The following is a 16,902-nucleotide window of genomic DNA, read 5'->3' as shown; positions in this document are numbered from 1 at the left end:
CTTTGAGAAACAAAACACTTATTGGAAGGACTACCGAGAATGACCACATGATGGGGGGAGAACGTAACTCTAAAGAGCTGACACATTCATAATAAGACACCAGTCATCAAAACTAATGCATGAAGAAACAAACAAATGGATCTACAAACAAAGAAACTAAGCTAGGAATTTAGTATTCTATGTACATCAAATGGCTTTACTGAAGAATTCTGCCAAATATTAAATAATAAATATCGATGTTTCACAAACTCCCCAAAAATAAAAGAATGGAGGAAATGTTTGCTAAATCATGTGATAAAACAACAATGCAAATGAAGACATTAGAAGAATATAAAAGTGGTATCTGTTTTAGATACAGACACAAAAATCCATCATCAAAATGATGGCAAATGGATTTCAGCAACATATACAAGATTTATACTCATCACATGTGTATTTATCCCAGGCAGGAAGACAGAGTTGATACAACAGATAAATATCAGTGCATATTCCAGGGTAATAATTTAACAATTAAAATCATATGCTCATCTCAATATGTGCAGAAAACACCAAAACCTTAACATATTTCATAACAAAAACAAAACTTGTAAAACAAATTATGAAAGAAGAATACAGTGAGAATAAATTTTCAAAAGAACGGTGTTGGAGGACTCACACCTTCTGAACTGAGATCTTAGCACAAAAAAAGGATGAAATCAAGACAGTGTGGTACTACCTTGAGAAAGAAACCCAAAGTCTATGAATCTCAAGGAACTCTGGGGAGCACAGTCATTGTGAAGATGTGGAGAATCACATTAGATCTCACACTTCATATTGATTTTGGGTCTGGTGAATTGTGTTCTGTATGATTGTGTGAAACATCTTGACCATAAAATTTTAATTAAAAAAAAAGAGAAAGAAAACCTCTGGATCAAAGAGTAAAACAGAGTTTTCAGAAATAAATCTGTATATTTTGGGTAAATGTGCATTCAGCAAAAATTCCACATGAGTTCAATGGAAAGAAAATATGTCTTTTTAACAAATGGTGCTGGAATCACTCAATCTCCACAGCAGAGAAAGGAATAAAACAGATGTGGCATACACAGTGGGTTTGAAATGGAGCAGACAGAGTCTTATATGAGACATGAGACCACCAAGAGAGATATAGATAAGAGTTTATTTTTAGATATACTGTCTTGTCTAAGTTTGGTCGTGTGAACAGCACTTCTGAGGTTCAAGGTCAAGAAGCACAGGGTTGCTGAAAGAGGGAGCCACCACCTCTGAACTTCAAAACACTGCTAGCTCTTGATATCTTATTTAGCTCTGAATTCTAGAAGTCTTATCTACCACAGTTCACTTTATCTAGTACATCGTGTCTGTCTGTGGAAAGCAACTATGAAGCAACTGAAAGACAATGAAACAAAAGCAAAACCACTAATTTCAAGAGTGTAAGAATCACAATCAGATTTCGATATGGCAGGATGGTGGGCTACTGACTATGTTTTTAAATCTGTGATTATTACACTAAAGAATCTAATAGATAGTTTAGTCACAATGCAAGTATAGGTGGCTAGTATAACCATGGAATTGATGGCTACCACACACATAGGAATAAAAATGGAAAAGATTCCTGATGATTTCATTAATAGAATGAGCATGGGAGTGGGGCTGGAGAACAGGTCTTCAAGATGCAGAATTTATCAATAAAAGCTTACAAAATAGAAGGGCATGGAAGGAAAAAGAATGGAAAAAAAGATTAGAATGCCCAAGAACTGTGGAGCAACTGCAAGAGAGAGAGAGAGAGAGAGAGAGAGAGAGAGAGAGAGAGAGAGAGAGAGAGATGGAAATGTCAATGGAAGGAAAAGGGGAAGGACAAAGGAGGGAGGAAGAGAAAAGAAGAAAGAAACAAAGGAAGAAAGAAAGGAAGGAAGGAACAGAAATGATATTTGAAACAATAATGATTGAAAACTTCCCCCAAGTTAATGGAAGACAGATCTGAGAGTCTCAGAGCCCACTTCACAGTCTGAATACCCACAGCATCATAGTTAGGCATATTGTATGCAAAGTGAGAAAAGCCAAACTAAACTGTGAAAGAAACTAGAAGAAAAACATAAAATTACACTCAACTTGTCTGAAATTGTGTACACATCAAGAACAAGAAGCTAAATATTTAAAGCCTTGAAGTGGGAAAGAAACAACCCCTCCAGACCATAATTTTATAATATATAGAATTCATTTGTAATAAAAGTTAAGAGAATAAATATAATAGGAAATAAATGGAAAATATAAATAAAATAAAAGTAAATAAATAACTAGAAGGGAAAAAGTCTCAGATAAAAATGAAGAAAATTTATTATCAATGGACATACTTTTTGATAAATGTCAGAAATTTTTCTAGGACACAGAAAATGATGTATATCAGAAACTTCATTTACTAATATGTAAAGAAAGGAAAAGTGGTGGAAAATAATGGAGTGGAAGAAAAATAGAGCCACACACTTTTGTTAATATAACAGATAAATTGTTCAAAATAATAGTAGCAATGTGCTTATGTATGTTTCTTTATACACACATATGTGCATATATATAATGAATGATGGAAGAGGATGAAGAATTATGGTTATTTTTGTATTATAAAGTACTAAGTTTACCAAGAATATGTATAAATTAAAGGTGACTTGCCTATAATAGGAAATTGTAAACTCTGCTCTAAATCCTAAGAAAGAAAAAAACTACAGAATCAATAAGAAAGGGGAGAAATTGAATCTCACAAATGTTCATTTGAGAGCAAGAGACTGGGACAGGAGAGATCAGCCTCATTTAACAACACTTGCTGCTCTGCCAGACGACATGGATTCACTTCCCAGCACCCACATGGTGGCTCATAGGTATCTGTAACTCCAGTTCCAGTGGATCCGATAGATTGCTCTGGCATCTGTGCATACAAGGCGTTAACACAGTACACATACACCCATGATGCGAACAAACCATAATGCAAATAAAATAGATAAATCTTTGACAAAAGCGAAATGCAGGAGAAAAGCAGAGTATATGTGAACAAGACTATGTAAACTCAGCACTTGGGCAACTGAGACAAGAGGATGGAGAGATGGAGGGGGGCTTGAGCTACATTGGAAGTCTCAGGTCAGCTAGGTTGCATAGTGAGACCCTGACTCAAAATGCCCCTTTACCAACTCCACCCCCAAAACTCATCAACAATAAGAAAACACATAAAACTAAAAGCAAGCAAACAAAAGCAAATAGAAAACCTAAGAGGTGGAAGAAAAGTTGAAGACAATAAGAATAGAAACTAAAGATAATTCATACTTAATAAGCCAGAATGGTGGCTAGTAATACAACCACACCAATCATTACTTCAAATCTCAGGATCCTAAATTACACCTAATTAAAGACCAAAGTTGTCAGAGTTATCATAAAATTCTCTCGTTAAGAATTCTTCTTTGAGTAAAAATAGATACACAATGCATCTTTATTAATATACATGAATACAGAAAGACAACCCATGCTGACCCTGATAACAAGAGAGATGGAACAGCGATATTACAGGCTCACCAAATGTCAGAATAGCACAGAGAAGGAGATTTAATAATGATGAAAGTGTTGATGCTTCACACGGATATAATTACCCTTAATATTTATGCACCTTACAACCAGCATTAAAATGTGTGAGGTAAAACTGAATTGAATTCCAAAAAGTAGAAATGAATCCACTCATAATCAGAAACTTAAAATCATAACTTCTCTTCAGAAATGTCAAATGTCCAGTTTAATTTTGGCTCTGTGTATTATTCTGTCATGGTTTATTCCAAGTAAGAATTAGTGCTCTATCGAAGTGCAATGTGTGATGAAATATACAGAAAATATATGTACAGTTTTGTGACTTGGACTGTGCATTAAGGTATAAAATATTTCCATCACCCAAGAAACTTCCTTGTACCAATATCAAGTCAGTCCCTCATACTCTATCATTCCAACCTATTGACCATTAAATTTAATGGTCATGAAATTTAATTTCATGAATGTATTATTATTAACTTAATTGAAAATCTAAACACTGGTTTCATTTACTCAGCAGTGTTAGTCAATGCTTTGGGTCACTCACAGTTCTAGAGGCTTAAGTGTCCAGGATCAGCATCCAGTTTGCACAGACTATATATGCGAATATCCTACCCTACATGTGTACATGGAGATTGTGAGAGAAACTTTTCTGATAACAAATGTCAATCTTATCTAATTAGCACACACCACATATGAGTCCATTTAAAGTTGATTATTTCCTAAGAGAGTCGCATCTCAGGTTGCAATAACATCGAACTAGGCTATTAATAACATTTAGGTGTCTGGGGACCGAACTGAGTTGATGGTAATGAAGATCATCCATACTCTTGGATGCATTGATGTTTCCACTTCTTATTGCTGACTAGTAGTCTGCTGTACACCACAGCTGTTGACGGGAGCACCAAGTGATTGCCATTTGAATGGTTTTCTACCGAGTTTATTTTCAATAGCTTATTTTTTGACACAGTACAACTGCAAGAACCAGTTATATTTCCCCCGGAAACCTGCAGGGAATTTTAGATCATTGGGAGAGAACGTATTCAACTGTCTAAGAAACAACCCAGACATGTTCTCTAAAGACTTCTCAGCAGTGCTTAAGAGAAGTGATCACTCCATTCTTGAGTGTTTGCTGTTTGGTCTTTCACTTTAGCCTGCCTAGCTGGTGAGAGGTGGTGCTTTGTGTTTTAAATCGTATTTCGCTGGTGGATAATGATGCTGCGACATTCCTTGCATGTTTCTTACACATTTGTCTATTCTGCTTTCTCAAGCTTTGCTTATTTTTCTTAAGTTGGTTCTCCTATTACAGAATTCATTTGAGTTGGTTCTGTATATTCTGGGTGCAGGCTTTGCCAGCTGTGTTGTTGCTATTGCTCCTGGCTACAGAGTGGAAAGCCTTCAGCACTTTTCTTTTCTCTTGCTTTATGAGAAAAAAGTTGTAATTTTAATGAATCTCAGTTTGTCAAGTTTTTATTTTCTCCCTAGTAAATTTTGTGATCTCCAGATAAGTTTTACATAGAACAGTATTATGAGTTCTAAACTTTATTTGAGAAGTTTGAAAGTCTGCTTTTATAATTGGGACTCATATTCATTTAAAAGTCATTTTTAATGTCATAAAGCCGTTTTGAATTCATTTATTTTTGTCACTTTTCTCTTCCAGCAGAAATATTTTAAAATTGTTTTCTTCCTTTCTCAAACCACCTTAACTAAAAGCTAATGGGTCATATAAATGTGGAGGTTTCTTCCTTTTCCTCCTAGTCCCAATGTACTCACTAATCTGTCTTTACACCAGTGCCTAACCATCCTACTTGTTGTAGCCTTGGGGTAATCTTGACACCAGATGCTATAATCACATATTACATCCATATTCTTCTTTACTTTTTATTATTTTGGCCACTATAGATCATGATTTCCATATAGCACATACATACCACACATCCACACATACCACACACAAGCATGAACACACACACAGTCTCAGTGGACATCCCAGGCTGGTCAAAATTGCAATCCGCTTTTCTCAGCCTTCTGAGTGCTGGGCTACAAGACCAGCCTCTTTCATTTTCTGTGATAGAAATACCAAGTCTTTTAACCTTTCTTTCTACAAAACACTGTTTTCTCTAAGGCATTATTTTTGCTTTTTCCTTATCATTGTGTATTATTGGCTTTTTCCTATTTACCTTGGATGGCTTTTTGTTCTTGATTGTTTGTCTCCCTTTGATATTGTCCCCTGTTTATGATGAAATAGTTGACTTCAATTTCCAATACTTTTCTAGACAACATAGCTTTCAACTCAGAAAGGGAAAGAGAAATGGAGAATAGAGGTAAGGAGGGGATGGGAAAAGAGAGGAACTAAGAATATTAATATCAGAGGTGGTACAAGATCAATAATGAACAAGTACAAATTTTCACATCATGTCTTCTTTATTTTATAACCAAGAACTTACTTAAATCTTTGGATACTAAGTAAAAAACACTGTTAAATTAGATAATAAACACAAATATTTGTATTATAACACCATTAAGCTTTATAATAATAACTCTTGTTTTAAGCATTTCTGTAGGAGAATCCAAGTGTCCATGTATACTATTAAAAGAATATTGCTCTTTTGATTTTGACTTTTGCTTTTAAATATATGTTCTTAGAGCTCTCTCTGTGTCTGTCTCTTTGTCTCTATCTCTCTGTCTTTCTGTTAAAAGCTTTTGTGAGGGACAGTAACCCCTCTCCCATTTTCAATTTATCTTATCAAAACAAAAATGAAGTAGCTCAGAGTTTGTCTGGTCCTCTTATGCTAGACAAATAGAGACATAGTCTTCATCTTAAACTACAAAACACACTTTTAACTTAGCTTCCAAGATATAGGACTCAGAGGGTATTACAGTGTTATCAATGCTATTTGAGAACTTTCTAATCATAAATGTCAAAAGTCCAGAAAAGGAAGATAATAGTATCTATCTAAATCTTGGGTAGGAAGAAAATCTCCTCTCTCTCTCTCTCTCTCTCTCTCTCTCTCTCTCTCTCTCTCATGCACACACACACACGCGCGCGCACACACACATACACACAGAGAGGGGGTGGTTTACATATATTATAGGATGCTGATTCTGTATTGAGAGAATTATAAAACATTGTGCAATCCGAAACAGGGTACAGCTTGGAAAGTTTTGGAAACAATTGAGTTCTCTAAGCTAGTCTCTCAATGCCAGATCTTTCATTCTCAATATAAGGTGAGGTCCCCTTAGGGCCTGTGGTCTGTAGCTCCACACCCCAGATGCTGTCTTTCCATGATATAAAACTGCCAGTGACCATGGCAATAAATAATGGAAGCAGACAACCTGGCAATAAAACCTAAAACAAATTAAGAAAATCATACCAGGATTTTTAGCCTTTGGTACTTTTTAAAATAGCATGAATATTCACGTTGCTGAAAAGAATTGCACAAATTATCAGAAGAATTTGAACGTGGTCCTGCTCTTTTATAATAACGGTATTACATTTATTGCTAGGATTTGATTGAAAGCAGCAGGCTAAATGAACTTCTTATGTTATGACTTCAGAAAGTTGTCAGTACCCATTTAAAAAGCAATTAAAAGACCAACATCAAGATGACAGAGTTCGTAGAAATATTTCCTTAATATATGGAGCAGACCTAGGTGTTCCTGCAGCCTGCCTCTCTCTCTCTCTCTCTCTCTCTCTCTCTCTCTCTCTCTCTCTCTCTCTCTCACTCTTTCTCTCTCTGCCTCTCTTTTTTGTTCTTTCCATGCATTGAATGGGAAGAAGAAAAAAGAACTCACTTAAGAAATTACATGAATTTTCTAGTTTGTCTGTTGGTTGAGAACTTTCTCATGAATTATTTTGCTTAAGCTGTGCAAAACCTTAGCGCACATTTTCATTTATCCCGTTTTTCTAGCAACAAATCTGCAGGATGTTCCTGTTTTCAGATCCTCCCGTCAAGAACAGCGGCCAAGTGATCAACAAGGCTGTCTGTACACAGAGCTCACACTGTTCCTGCTAACTCCATACTTCGTGCGACTCCTGAGAGTTAATTCCCTAAGCTTAACGTGAATCTCGCGTAACCGCACTAATACCATCCTATGTTAATACTTTGAAACGCACAGTCTCTAAATGTCAGTAGTTAAAATAGCCCATTGAACCCCCTACTGGTGATGCTTGGGGAAGTGAGCTTTAAAGGCATTAAAACTAAGTAAAATCTAAGATTTCTAATATGGGCAAAGTCACCCACATCAAGAGGGACATTCAGCTCGGTTTTGTAGAAAGGAGCTAGGTTAAAAAAAATGTAATAAAAATGATTAATCTTCATGAATCCCTGTCAGAGCAATTTCATATCCCCTTTTATACTCCTTAGTGATCTTTTACTTAAAAACTTTACATCAATAAGTGGGGTATTTATTGTTGTTAAGAATATTTTTCTTTTGGAATTTCAGAGAACATTATATTTGAAAAAATAATATAATAATTTCAAAATAAATTTACTTATAAGAACACTTTAAATACTTGGGATTCCCAAAAATATACATATAGCATATTTGTTAATGGTTTTTGAAGAAAGTTTTATTTAACAAGAGCAACTATCTGTGCAGATATTTGGCAAGTTTGTGATCATTCTTTTCTGCTTTCTATGTCACTGGAGGACTCTGTTTGAAAATGACTAGACACATGCCTGGGCATATCATGATATAGAAATTTCTGGACAGATTCTGTTAGCTATAGATATAAAACCAGGTTTGAAGAAATCAGAAGAATTGCAACATGTTTTTAATAAGCTTTGGTTTTGACATTAAACTTCAAGCAAATGTTAAATTATTTACAATTCACTTGTACCAGCTAATAAAAATATAACAAAGTTTTGATTCAATGGATTTTTCAAATGAACCTCACATAAAGCAGAAAGCTCAAATTCCTATTACATAGAAATAACTACCATGACTGCACAAATCATCTTGGAATACCACATCACCATATATGGAATATTTGGAAAAGGAACAATATTTAACACTAGTATGAATTAAGTTTTCTCATGAATACAGAGCCAAAATTGTTCAAATATTCTCATATTTGTCAACATAACTTGAAAGCAGTATTAAATTTTGTGTATTTTAACAACTTCATTACTTGATCTGTGAAGAAACATGAATTACAGTTCTAGATTTTCTGTTTTTTTAAAAATATTTATTTACTGTTATGTGCTTTGATGTTTTGCCGGCATATATGTCTGTGCCAGGGTGCCGGATCCCCAGGAACTGGAGTTACAGACAGTTGTGATCTGCCATGTAAATGCAGGAACTTTAACCCAGGTCTTCTGGAAGAGCAGCCAGTGCTCTTAACCACAGAGCCATCTCTCCAGCCTCAGTTACCGACTGAATTTGCTACTGCATCCCTTTTCTGTTCTTTCCATGCTTTGTCTTTATTCGTGTTAACCTCTGCATATGCACAAGATAATTTTGTTTTCCTCCTATAAACCATACATTATAGGAAGAAATAGATCTAGCAATCTCCTCTGCATTCTAAACAAGTATCAGACATCACCGCCTCTGCTTAACAGATGGCAGGCTTGTGTGAGGTCACCTGTTCGGCCTCTGTGCCCTTTCTCTCTGAGCATTTCACTGTGCTCTGAAAACGCCATATCTTCCTGAGGGTAGGCATTGCTGCCTAGTTAAAGAAAGTACATATTTTCTTCTGCCTCCAGTTACGTAAAACATACAGGGGTTAAAAGAGAGAGCTTGGTTTGGGAGAAGAGTTTTGTACATAAATCCATGTCCTTTCCTTCAGTATTCCTGTCATCTAAGATGGAAGAGAATGTGTCACTTTCTGAGAATATCTTGTCACCCCATACCTTTGCCTGTGGAGTAGGGAGGGCATGTGGTATCAGCAGCATTCTAAAACCAATTGCTAGCAACTCGGAAATTAGTATAAGATTAAAATTAAGCATAAAAGCAAAAATGACAAAACTGCCAAGAGGCAGCCTGAAGAAATGACTTGGTCTTTAGAAGTAGAACACGGGTCTTTAACCATGTCACCTACCGCACACCACACGGTGGCTCACACCTCACACAACGTTTAGTGAAAAGCCACAGCACACTTATGGAAAACACATTAAATGCTGTCATTAGTAGGTAACAAACCATGCATGTTTTAGTCTAAGCAATCAATATATATTAAGCAAAACTACACAGAAATAACTGGAAACAGCTTTCCCTGAATAAAGGAATTTTCACCTGAGGTGAAATCAACATTGTAAACAATTTGTCTACGGGTTTAGAATTTGTTTGCAAACTACTGACTTTCTTCTCCTGAATCAATGTGTTCTGTTAAGTAATTGTTTCTCACAGGCAGAAAGTGCAGCATTCCTTGTCATGTGCCATGAAAGTGCTATCAGGTGGTATATGCATATGTTTTGTGGCATCTTGTATTATATTTATTTAAAAAGAAATCTCTGCCTACAATATTCATCGCTATTAGCAAAAACTCTTGATATCTCTGAAAAGAAAGAAAAAAACCCCAAAGAATGAAGAGAATGAAGCATGCATAGAATTTCAAACACAGGACAAATTAATCTAGACAGTAAAGAAGGAGGGGAGTAGTACTAAAGGAAAAGATATAATCTTAGGTTTTAATTTAATAAAGTAGAATCTGAAAGAAATCATTTTTGGGGGATTAATACAGGAATAAGCACAGTTACTCTCAAGTCCAAGTATTCACATTTCCAGTGTTCCTGTATGGTGAACAGGAAGCAAGACAGGAGATACAACAGCAGCAACTGTGGGAGCCAAAGCTTTTCAGCAAGACCTCTGTTTCCAGAAGTCACTTTAAATGAGTGTGGGTGACTCAGAAAGCTTTCTCATGAATGATTGACTCTCCTAACATACTGTACATAGCTTTTCTATTAAGGTTCTTCAGAGTTCGACTGATTGCTTGCAATGGAATCTACTGAAGTAGCGGGGAAGGTATTTTTACTGAGTAAAACCTGATTCATGAGCTGCATTCAAATCTAATGAACAAAATTTTGGGTGTGGGGAACACTGACATCTTGTTTAAAGGTGGATCCATGGATTCACAGCCAAACCAGATCATGAAAATCAGCACCCGGAATCCAGACTTGTTCAGATTTGAGGTATTACAAACACTCGGACCCACTCTGTAAGCAATAAATACACACTTAAGAACTAAACCTGCTAAAACCGAAGGAATGGCTTGAAAGATAAAGCATGACCATCGACCTTCCCACAATTTCCGCCCTTATATCTAAACTCAAAAGGTCAAGGAACTTTTTAACGTTAAATATAATATAAGGTAATGTCCCTCATACTGTTCTTGGTTCTCACCCAGCAGCAGGACAGTTTGCCTCGTGAAAGCATGTGCTGGGAGATATTTTCCAAAATGGCATTAAAGCTGAAAGAGTTAAAGACAGTATTAAAGTCCTTGGTCCACACAGTGGCTGTCGGTTATGGCATTGGCACAGGCAATGATAACATGGAAGCCATTTGAAGTTCCGATTCAAAAGCGTGGATGCCAACGCAGGAGCAGAGGCATTCTACAGAGCTTCTGTCAGGGGGAAGTATTTAGCCCATGAGAGATAGCTCACACAACCTCAGGATGTCTTAGGTTTGCAGCTGCACTAGGTGAACTAGTGAAATTATAAAACATCTATCCACAGCTCTTCTATAAGGTTTAGTTAATTGTGGTGATCAGCTGCAAAATAATTAATGAAATTTGTTGGAATATCATACATGTAAGGATAAAACCTACTTGAATTAAGAACGTTTTATTCAATATATTCAATACTAACCTTCGGAGTGTTTTAAAGTACTATATATTATATTTTATCTATAATTGGAACTAATTCGCATTAATTTACTTTTGTACTATACTGGAAGAATTAATATTTTAAGCAATCTTCAATGTAATATTGAAACACCCAGTGGTTTAATGTTTGGAAGTTCTCAGAATTTCTATAAAGAATCATTTTATAAAGATGTTGGTTTATTTTAAAGTAACAATTTAGCTGCTATTCTGACTTGTCAAATAATCAATTCCTAAGGAAACAAAATTGGAGAGGCTTGTGTTGATTGTCCCTTCTGTTTCTGACTGGCTTGCAGATGTCATTGAAATACAGGCATGTAGGTAAAGAATTTCTAAAAGACATTTGGGACCTCTTTCTTTGAATTCTCATGCCACAGTGACAGCATCTATTTCTCATCAGATACAATGCCCCATTCTTGTCTTATAGCAAATTTCTGATGAAAAAAGTCTCCAGTTTAACCAAACACCTGAGAGTGAATGTTTATCTTTCAAAAACCTCATCGCAGTGCAGAAGAATTGGCCGAAAGAGCATCGCACCTTAATGAGTCCCTCTAGTATGTTCACTTTACATTTCACTAACGAGTTCATTTAGTCAGTAGGATATTATAACCCTAGAAACTGCATTCACCAAGGACTGCCACTCCAGTTATACTTTTTAAGATAGATAATATTATCTATCTTAAAACAAGTAAATTATGTTTATGACAACCATGTTTATTTGAGCCAATGTAGAGTTGATTTTAATTTTTAAATTTATATAATGCTGAGCTAAGGCCAAAAAGTATAACTAAGTATGATTAATGCTTTTAGCATCTCTGCAATATGATTGTTAGGTATCTCCCTCTGTATCAAATCTAAGAAGGCCCAAAATATTTTACAAGTAATAGTCCAAACTAAAGTGATTAATAAAGTAGCTGTAACTTTAAATTTTAGTTTTGTTTTTTAAATGAGTATAAATTGGCCTAAACTATGTAGGAAACGGTCAAACAAGTATTACTGCTACAGTTCAAACATGACGATAAAAACATGCAGCTTAGGGGAAATGGGATGGCGTTCACACAGCTAATGTAATTCTGTAGCTCCTTAAGTTTCCCTTGAGCATAAAGGAAGAGAACCTACAGAAGCTTTGGGGAACTCATCTGGTCTCACAACTTTTTTTGAAAAACTCTTGATTTTAGCACATGTTTAGGAAGCGTGATCTCTGTTCACTTTGGTTATCATGTGCCAGCATAATCACCAAAATGATTGAGAATGTCTTATGTTTATGGTTGAAAACTTCATCATTTGAGGTGAGCTGGAAGATGTTTTTCATCTGCATTTTGTATATCTAGAGCCACTTTCAGAAATACTTAAAATTGGTATCTCTTTAAAACTCAAAGTTCAGATATTCATTCTCTGTTAGATAATATTAACTTAATGATGAGTTATTTATCCACTATGAATTTATAATAGGATTTAAAGTAGACTGGTATAAATTAACATAAAATGGATCTTAAAATATATTTTCACATGCTTAATAGATTTACAGAATAAATGTGCAGACATACTATTAAATAGCTGTAAGATATAATCAGCATATATTACCAACACTACATTTCAATAAAGACAAGAAGAATTACTTTTATTTATATCTGCTACTTTCACTAAAAGATTTCCCCCTTAAGTCAACGAATTTTATTAATGGGTAATTCATCTTTTATATTGATATTGGCTACAAACATATTTTTACTTATCAATTCACATTTACAGATAACTTCCCATGCATGTTACATTTTCAGCTAATTTTATCATGGCATAGATAGTGACAACCTAAACCCTTAAAACACATTATATCAAACTCATTCTACAACATATTGTAGATTCTCAAAAGATATTTTAAACAGCAGTATCTGTTACATCTTAATAATGATTCTATGCACTAAATTTTGATTTCACATAAAATTTCAAGGTATTAACATTTGTGTTTTCTTCAAGTATATGCAATCACATTTTTCTCTGGAATCATTTCTCAAAACAGGGTACCTGCCCATGGCGTTATTGAAGGCTAGTGCTGTGTGCTTGGACATTTCCCGCTATCGTAGGAACTCTCATCATTCAGAGAATAGTGTTGCCACCAGCCCCGGGGCCAGAGCTGTGTAACACCCCATAGTGAAAACTTTCACTATTTTTTACCATTAAACCTGGTCAGAACACAAGTTAAATGTCTACAGTGAGAAGATGAATGAAGGAGAGTCAGTTGTTAATGGATTATCACGAGGGAGACATCTAGACTCAAATCTCTGGTCTTCATCTTAGGAGACATCTAGACTCAAATCTCTGGTCTTCATCTTAGGAGACATCTAGACTCAAATCTCTGGTCTTCATCTTAGGAGACATCTAGACTCAAATCTCTGGTCTTCATCTTAGAAAGCTAGACATTTGTGAGGAGAACATGGGAAGTCTAGAGACAATCAGCATGGAGTGAGCCTCCTTAGAGTCCCTTGGTCAATTCTTTTGCTGTCACTGACCAGCAGGGGAGCCACTTACAGGCACAATCACCAAAGGTTCATTGCCTATGTGAACAAGCCCCCACGTGTCTGTCCACCCTCCACTTCTCAAGCCTATACCTCCTTGCTCTCCTTGACTAAGCAGAGGACCCAGCTTTTTCAAACACGCTTGCCATGATCCCTGCCACCACTTCTGCACTAAGAGTCCCCACCAAAGACAGCTGTGATAGCACAGGTAAAGAACAAGGTGGAAGGGATGAGTTTACGTTTTTGATCAGACTGCAAAATTCCTACAAACAGAAATGATTTTTATTAATGTCTTAAGATCAAAGTCTGTGTAGCGAATAAAGGGAAGAGGAAAGTGCCATGGTAAGATCGAGAAGCTCTCCCACGAGCGTGATTTGTACGTGCTTAAAAGAAAGCAAGTCCCAATAGCATCTAATGAAAAGTGTCGTGATACAGTTTTCTTCATTCTAAACTCAAGGTAGGCATGGGACCATTAGAAAAGATCTTCAACCCTGCCATCTTCAACTGAACGACACCCTTGCAGCTTTATGCATGGAGACCTTTAATCTCTTACAGAAAATAATTTACTGCCATCAACATTAATTCCTAGAAGTATGGTCTGGAATTTTAAGGAAAGTACTTTTTCTGTGCATTCATATCTATATGTAATTACATTATTTCTTCTCTTTTCAGTTTAAATATAATGGTATGTTGTCATAAAAGCATAGGCAAATTGTCCTAATTAATTCTATACAATAGAATAGAATATTCTAAATAAATAGAATAAATTCTATATAATAGAATAGCATCACTCAATTGAAAACACACCATTTTACATTTGGATTACTTGCAAAGAAAACTTCATGTTCTTCTTATATAAAAATGATTTTCCAGTCAGGCATCGCAGTGCACTCCTTTAATTCCAGTACTTGGGAGGCAGAGGCAGGTGGCTCTCTGAGCTCCAGGCCAGCCTGGTCTACAGAGTGAGTTTCAACACAGCTAGAGCCACACAAGGAATCTTGTTTCCCTTCCCCCAAAAAAGTTATTTCCCCAAATGAGTTTCAATTAACAATTTTTATGAATAAATTTCTATTGGAAAAAGATCACATACTTGAACCACCAAAAAAAACTATAAAAAGAAAACTAGATCTACCACATGAATGAAGGTTTGTGAAGGGACTGAGTCTCTGAAGACATTAAAATCTATGCAGAACTTCCTATCACTTATGAAAAACATCAAACATCAATTTACTGCCAACATCTTCCAATTTTACGACATTTTTCTAAAGCAACCTTACAATCAGAGAGGCTTGTTAGGAAGAGGGTGTATTTTAAAGACAATAGGTGTAATCAAAAAAACCGAAACAGACAGATTTGCATTTGATCACAATTGCACACGGAATAAAGTTGGATGAAGTTAGTGTGTGGAGCGCTGCATACACCGAGCACACAGTGCAGTCTAGGGAGTATTTCACATGCGTCCAGAGATTCAGTTTGGTTCTTACATGCAACTTCATAAAGGTCTGATGGAAAGAAAGTGTACCCTCAAGTACTCCCTTTGCCTTAGATGAAACTACTCAAAAACGTTTAAAATCCCTCAATTCCTGCACACCTTTACAATGCCAGAAAAGAGGAGAAAGAGAAATGATTAATTTTTAAAATTACCCAGCAACTCCATTGCATCGTCTTCATTGTCAATGTCTTCTTCTATTACAGATGGGGTGGGGCTGTGGACAGACTCGAAGGAATCCTGGGAAAGCATCGCAGCCAGAAGTTTCTTATGCTGCTGCTGCTGCTGTTTTAATCCTTTCGTCTTGGGCTCCATCTTTAAGCTGAAGAAATATTGGTGTGTTAGCTGTCGCCGGTAATGAAAATCTACCGAACTAACGCGTTCTCATTCCACTACTGTATCACAGAAACGTATTGCACGTTGCTTGTTTTCCCCCAGGATAAAGAAAATAGCATGTTTCAGACACATCCCTTGGTACTCAGTTCATGCCCCAGTGTGGAGAAGCAAGCACTTGCTCTCCCAGCACGAAGTGCTTCTACTGATTGCTGCCCCATGACTCAGACTCATACTTCACAGCCTTCCTGATCCTGCAGGAGCTAGAACGTCTAAATCGCTCCCTGATTTCTGCAAGTGTATGTCATGTAAGCCACAAGCGTTAGAATACTGGTGGCATCTTGTTTTATTCATTGTAATCAAAACCTACTACTTACACTCATAGCTGTAATGATTATTCTGTCTCTTTAAGAGACAAGCCACGCCCACTCCCCCCTCATCCACTAAGGCAGTTCTGGTCTTGGTCCTCTTCCTCCCTCCCTCCTTCCCTCCCTCCCGCCCTCCCTCTTTCTCACTCTCTCCCTCTCAGGACCCACTGCCCCCTGCCTGCCGGGATCCTGCAGCAAGCTACTCTGGAATCCCCAGCATGGCTCACCGGGGACCAGCTTCGTTCCTGCCTAGTGGTCTCCTGCACCATGCCTGCTTGGGGCTGGCTGCATTCGGACCCTGCAGCTTGCAGCAAATTCATTTCAATAGCTTCCTCCCTCCTGCTGCTCCAGGACTCCTTATGGTCACCTCCTCTGTGTGAAGAACTTCATTCACTCTCACCTTAGGGGAAGTTCTGCGGGACACAGTTTCACTAGACTTATGGTCCATAGTCATTGACTTTTGGTGCTTCTTTTTGCTCTCATATTTTAGGTGAAAAATCTTTTCCTATTCTAATGATTGTTCCCATACAGGCAGCTTGATATTTACCTCTGCCTGCCTCTCAAATTTCTTCTTTCAGAGCAGATCAAAGGCCGTAGCAGTTAAGAATATTTGCTGCTCCTCCAGAGAAGCAGTGCTCAGTTCCCATCATTCCCATGACAGCTCACAAGTTCCAACACCTTCTTTATGGGCACCAGACACACACATGGTGCACAGATAAACATGCAGGCAAACTCTCACACATGAAAAACAAAAGTTACATTTTTTTTCTTTTGTCTAAAAAGATTCCTTCTTTGATGTTACTTTCTAGATGCCTACTGAAG

General features: G+C 36.6%; 1 protein-coding gene across 5 annotated transcripts in view; it reads right to left on the bottom strand.

Annotated features, from left to right (window-relative positions):
• C16H8orf34 (chromosome 16 C8orf34 homolog) overlaps positions 1-16,902 on the bottom strand; it is a 384,304-nt gene that overhangs the window by 205,581 nt on the left and 161,821 nt on the right. For 3 of the 5 annotated variants that reach the window (XM_087897228.1, XM_087897227.1, XM_048420471.3), the window contains one exon: positions 15,535-15,701. In XM_087897228.1, coding sequence (XP_087753354.1) covers positions 15,535-15,701 — 167 coding nt within the window. Of the gene's footprint in view, positions 1-8,314; positions 15,702-16,902 lie in introns of those variants that run through there. The other 2 variants (XM_085677325.2, XM_087897229.1) reach the window with 2 other exon arrangements.

The sequence above is a fragment of the Myodes glareolus genome, chromosome 16, assembly GCF_982192425.1.
Source record: "Myodes glareolus chromosome 16, mMyoGla1.1, whole genome shotgun sequence".
Classification (NCBI taxonomy): Eukaryota; Metazoa; Chordata; class Mammalia; order Rodentia; family Cricetidae; genus Myodes; species Myodes glareolus.
This window is presented reverse-complemented; position numbering and strand designations above follow the sequence as displayed.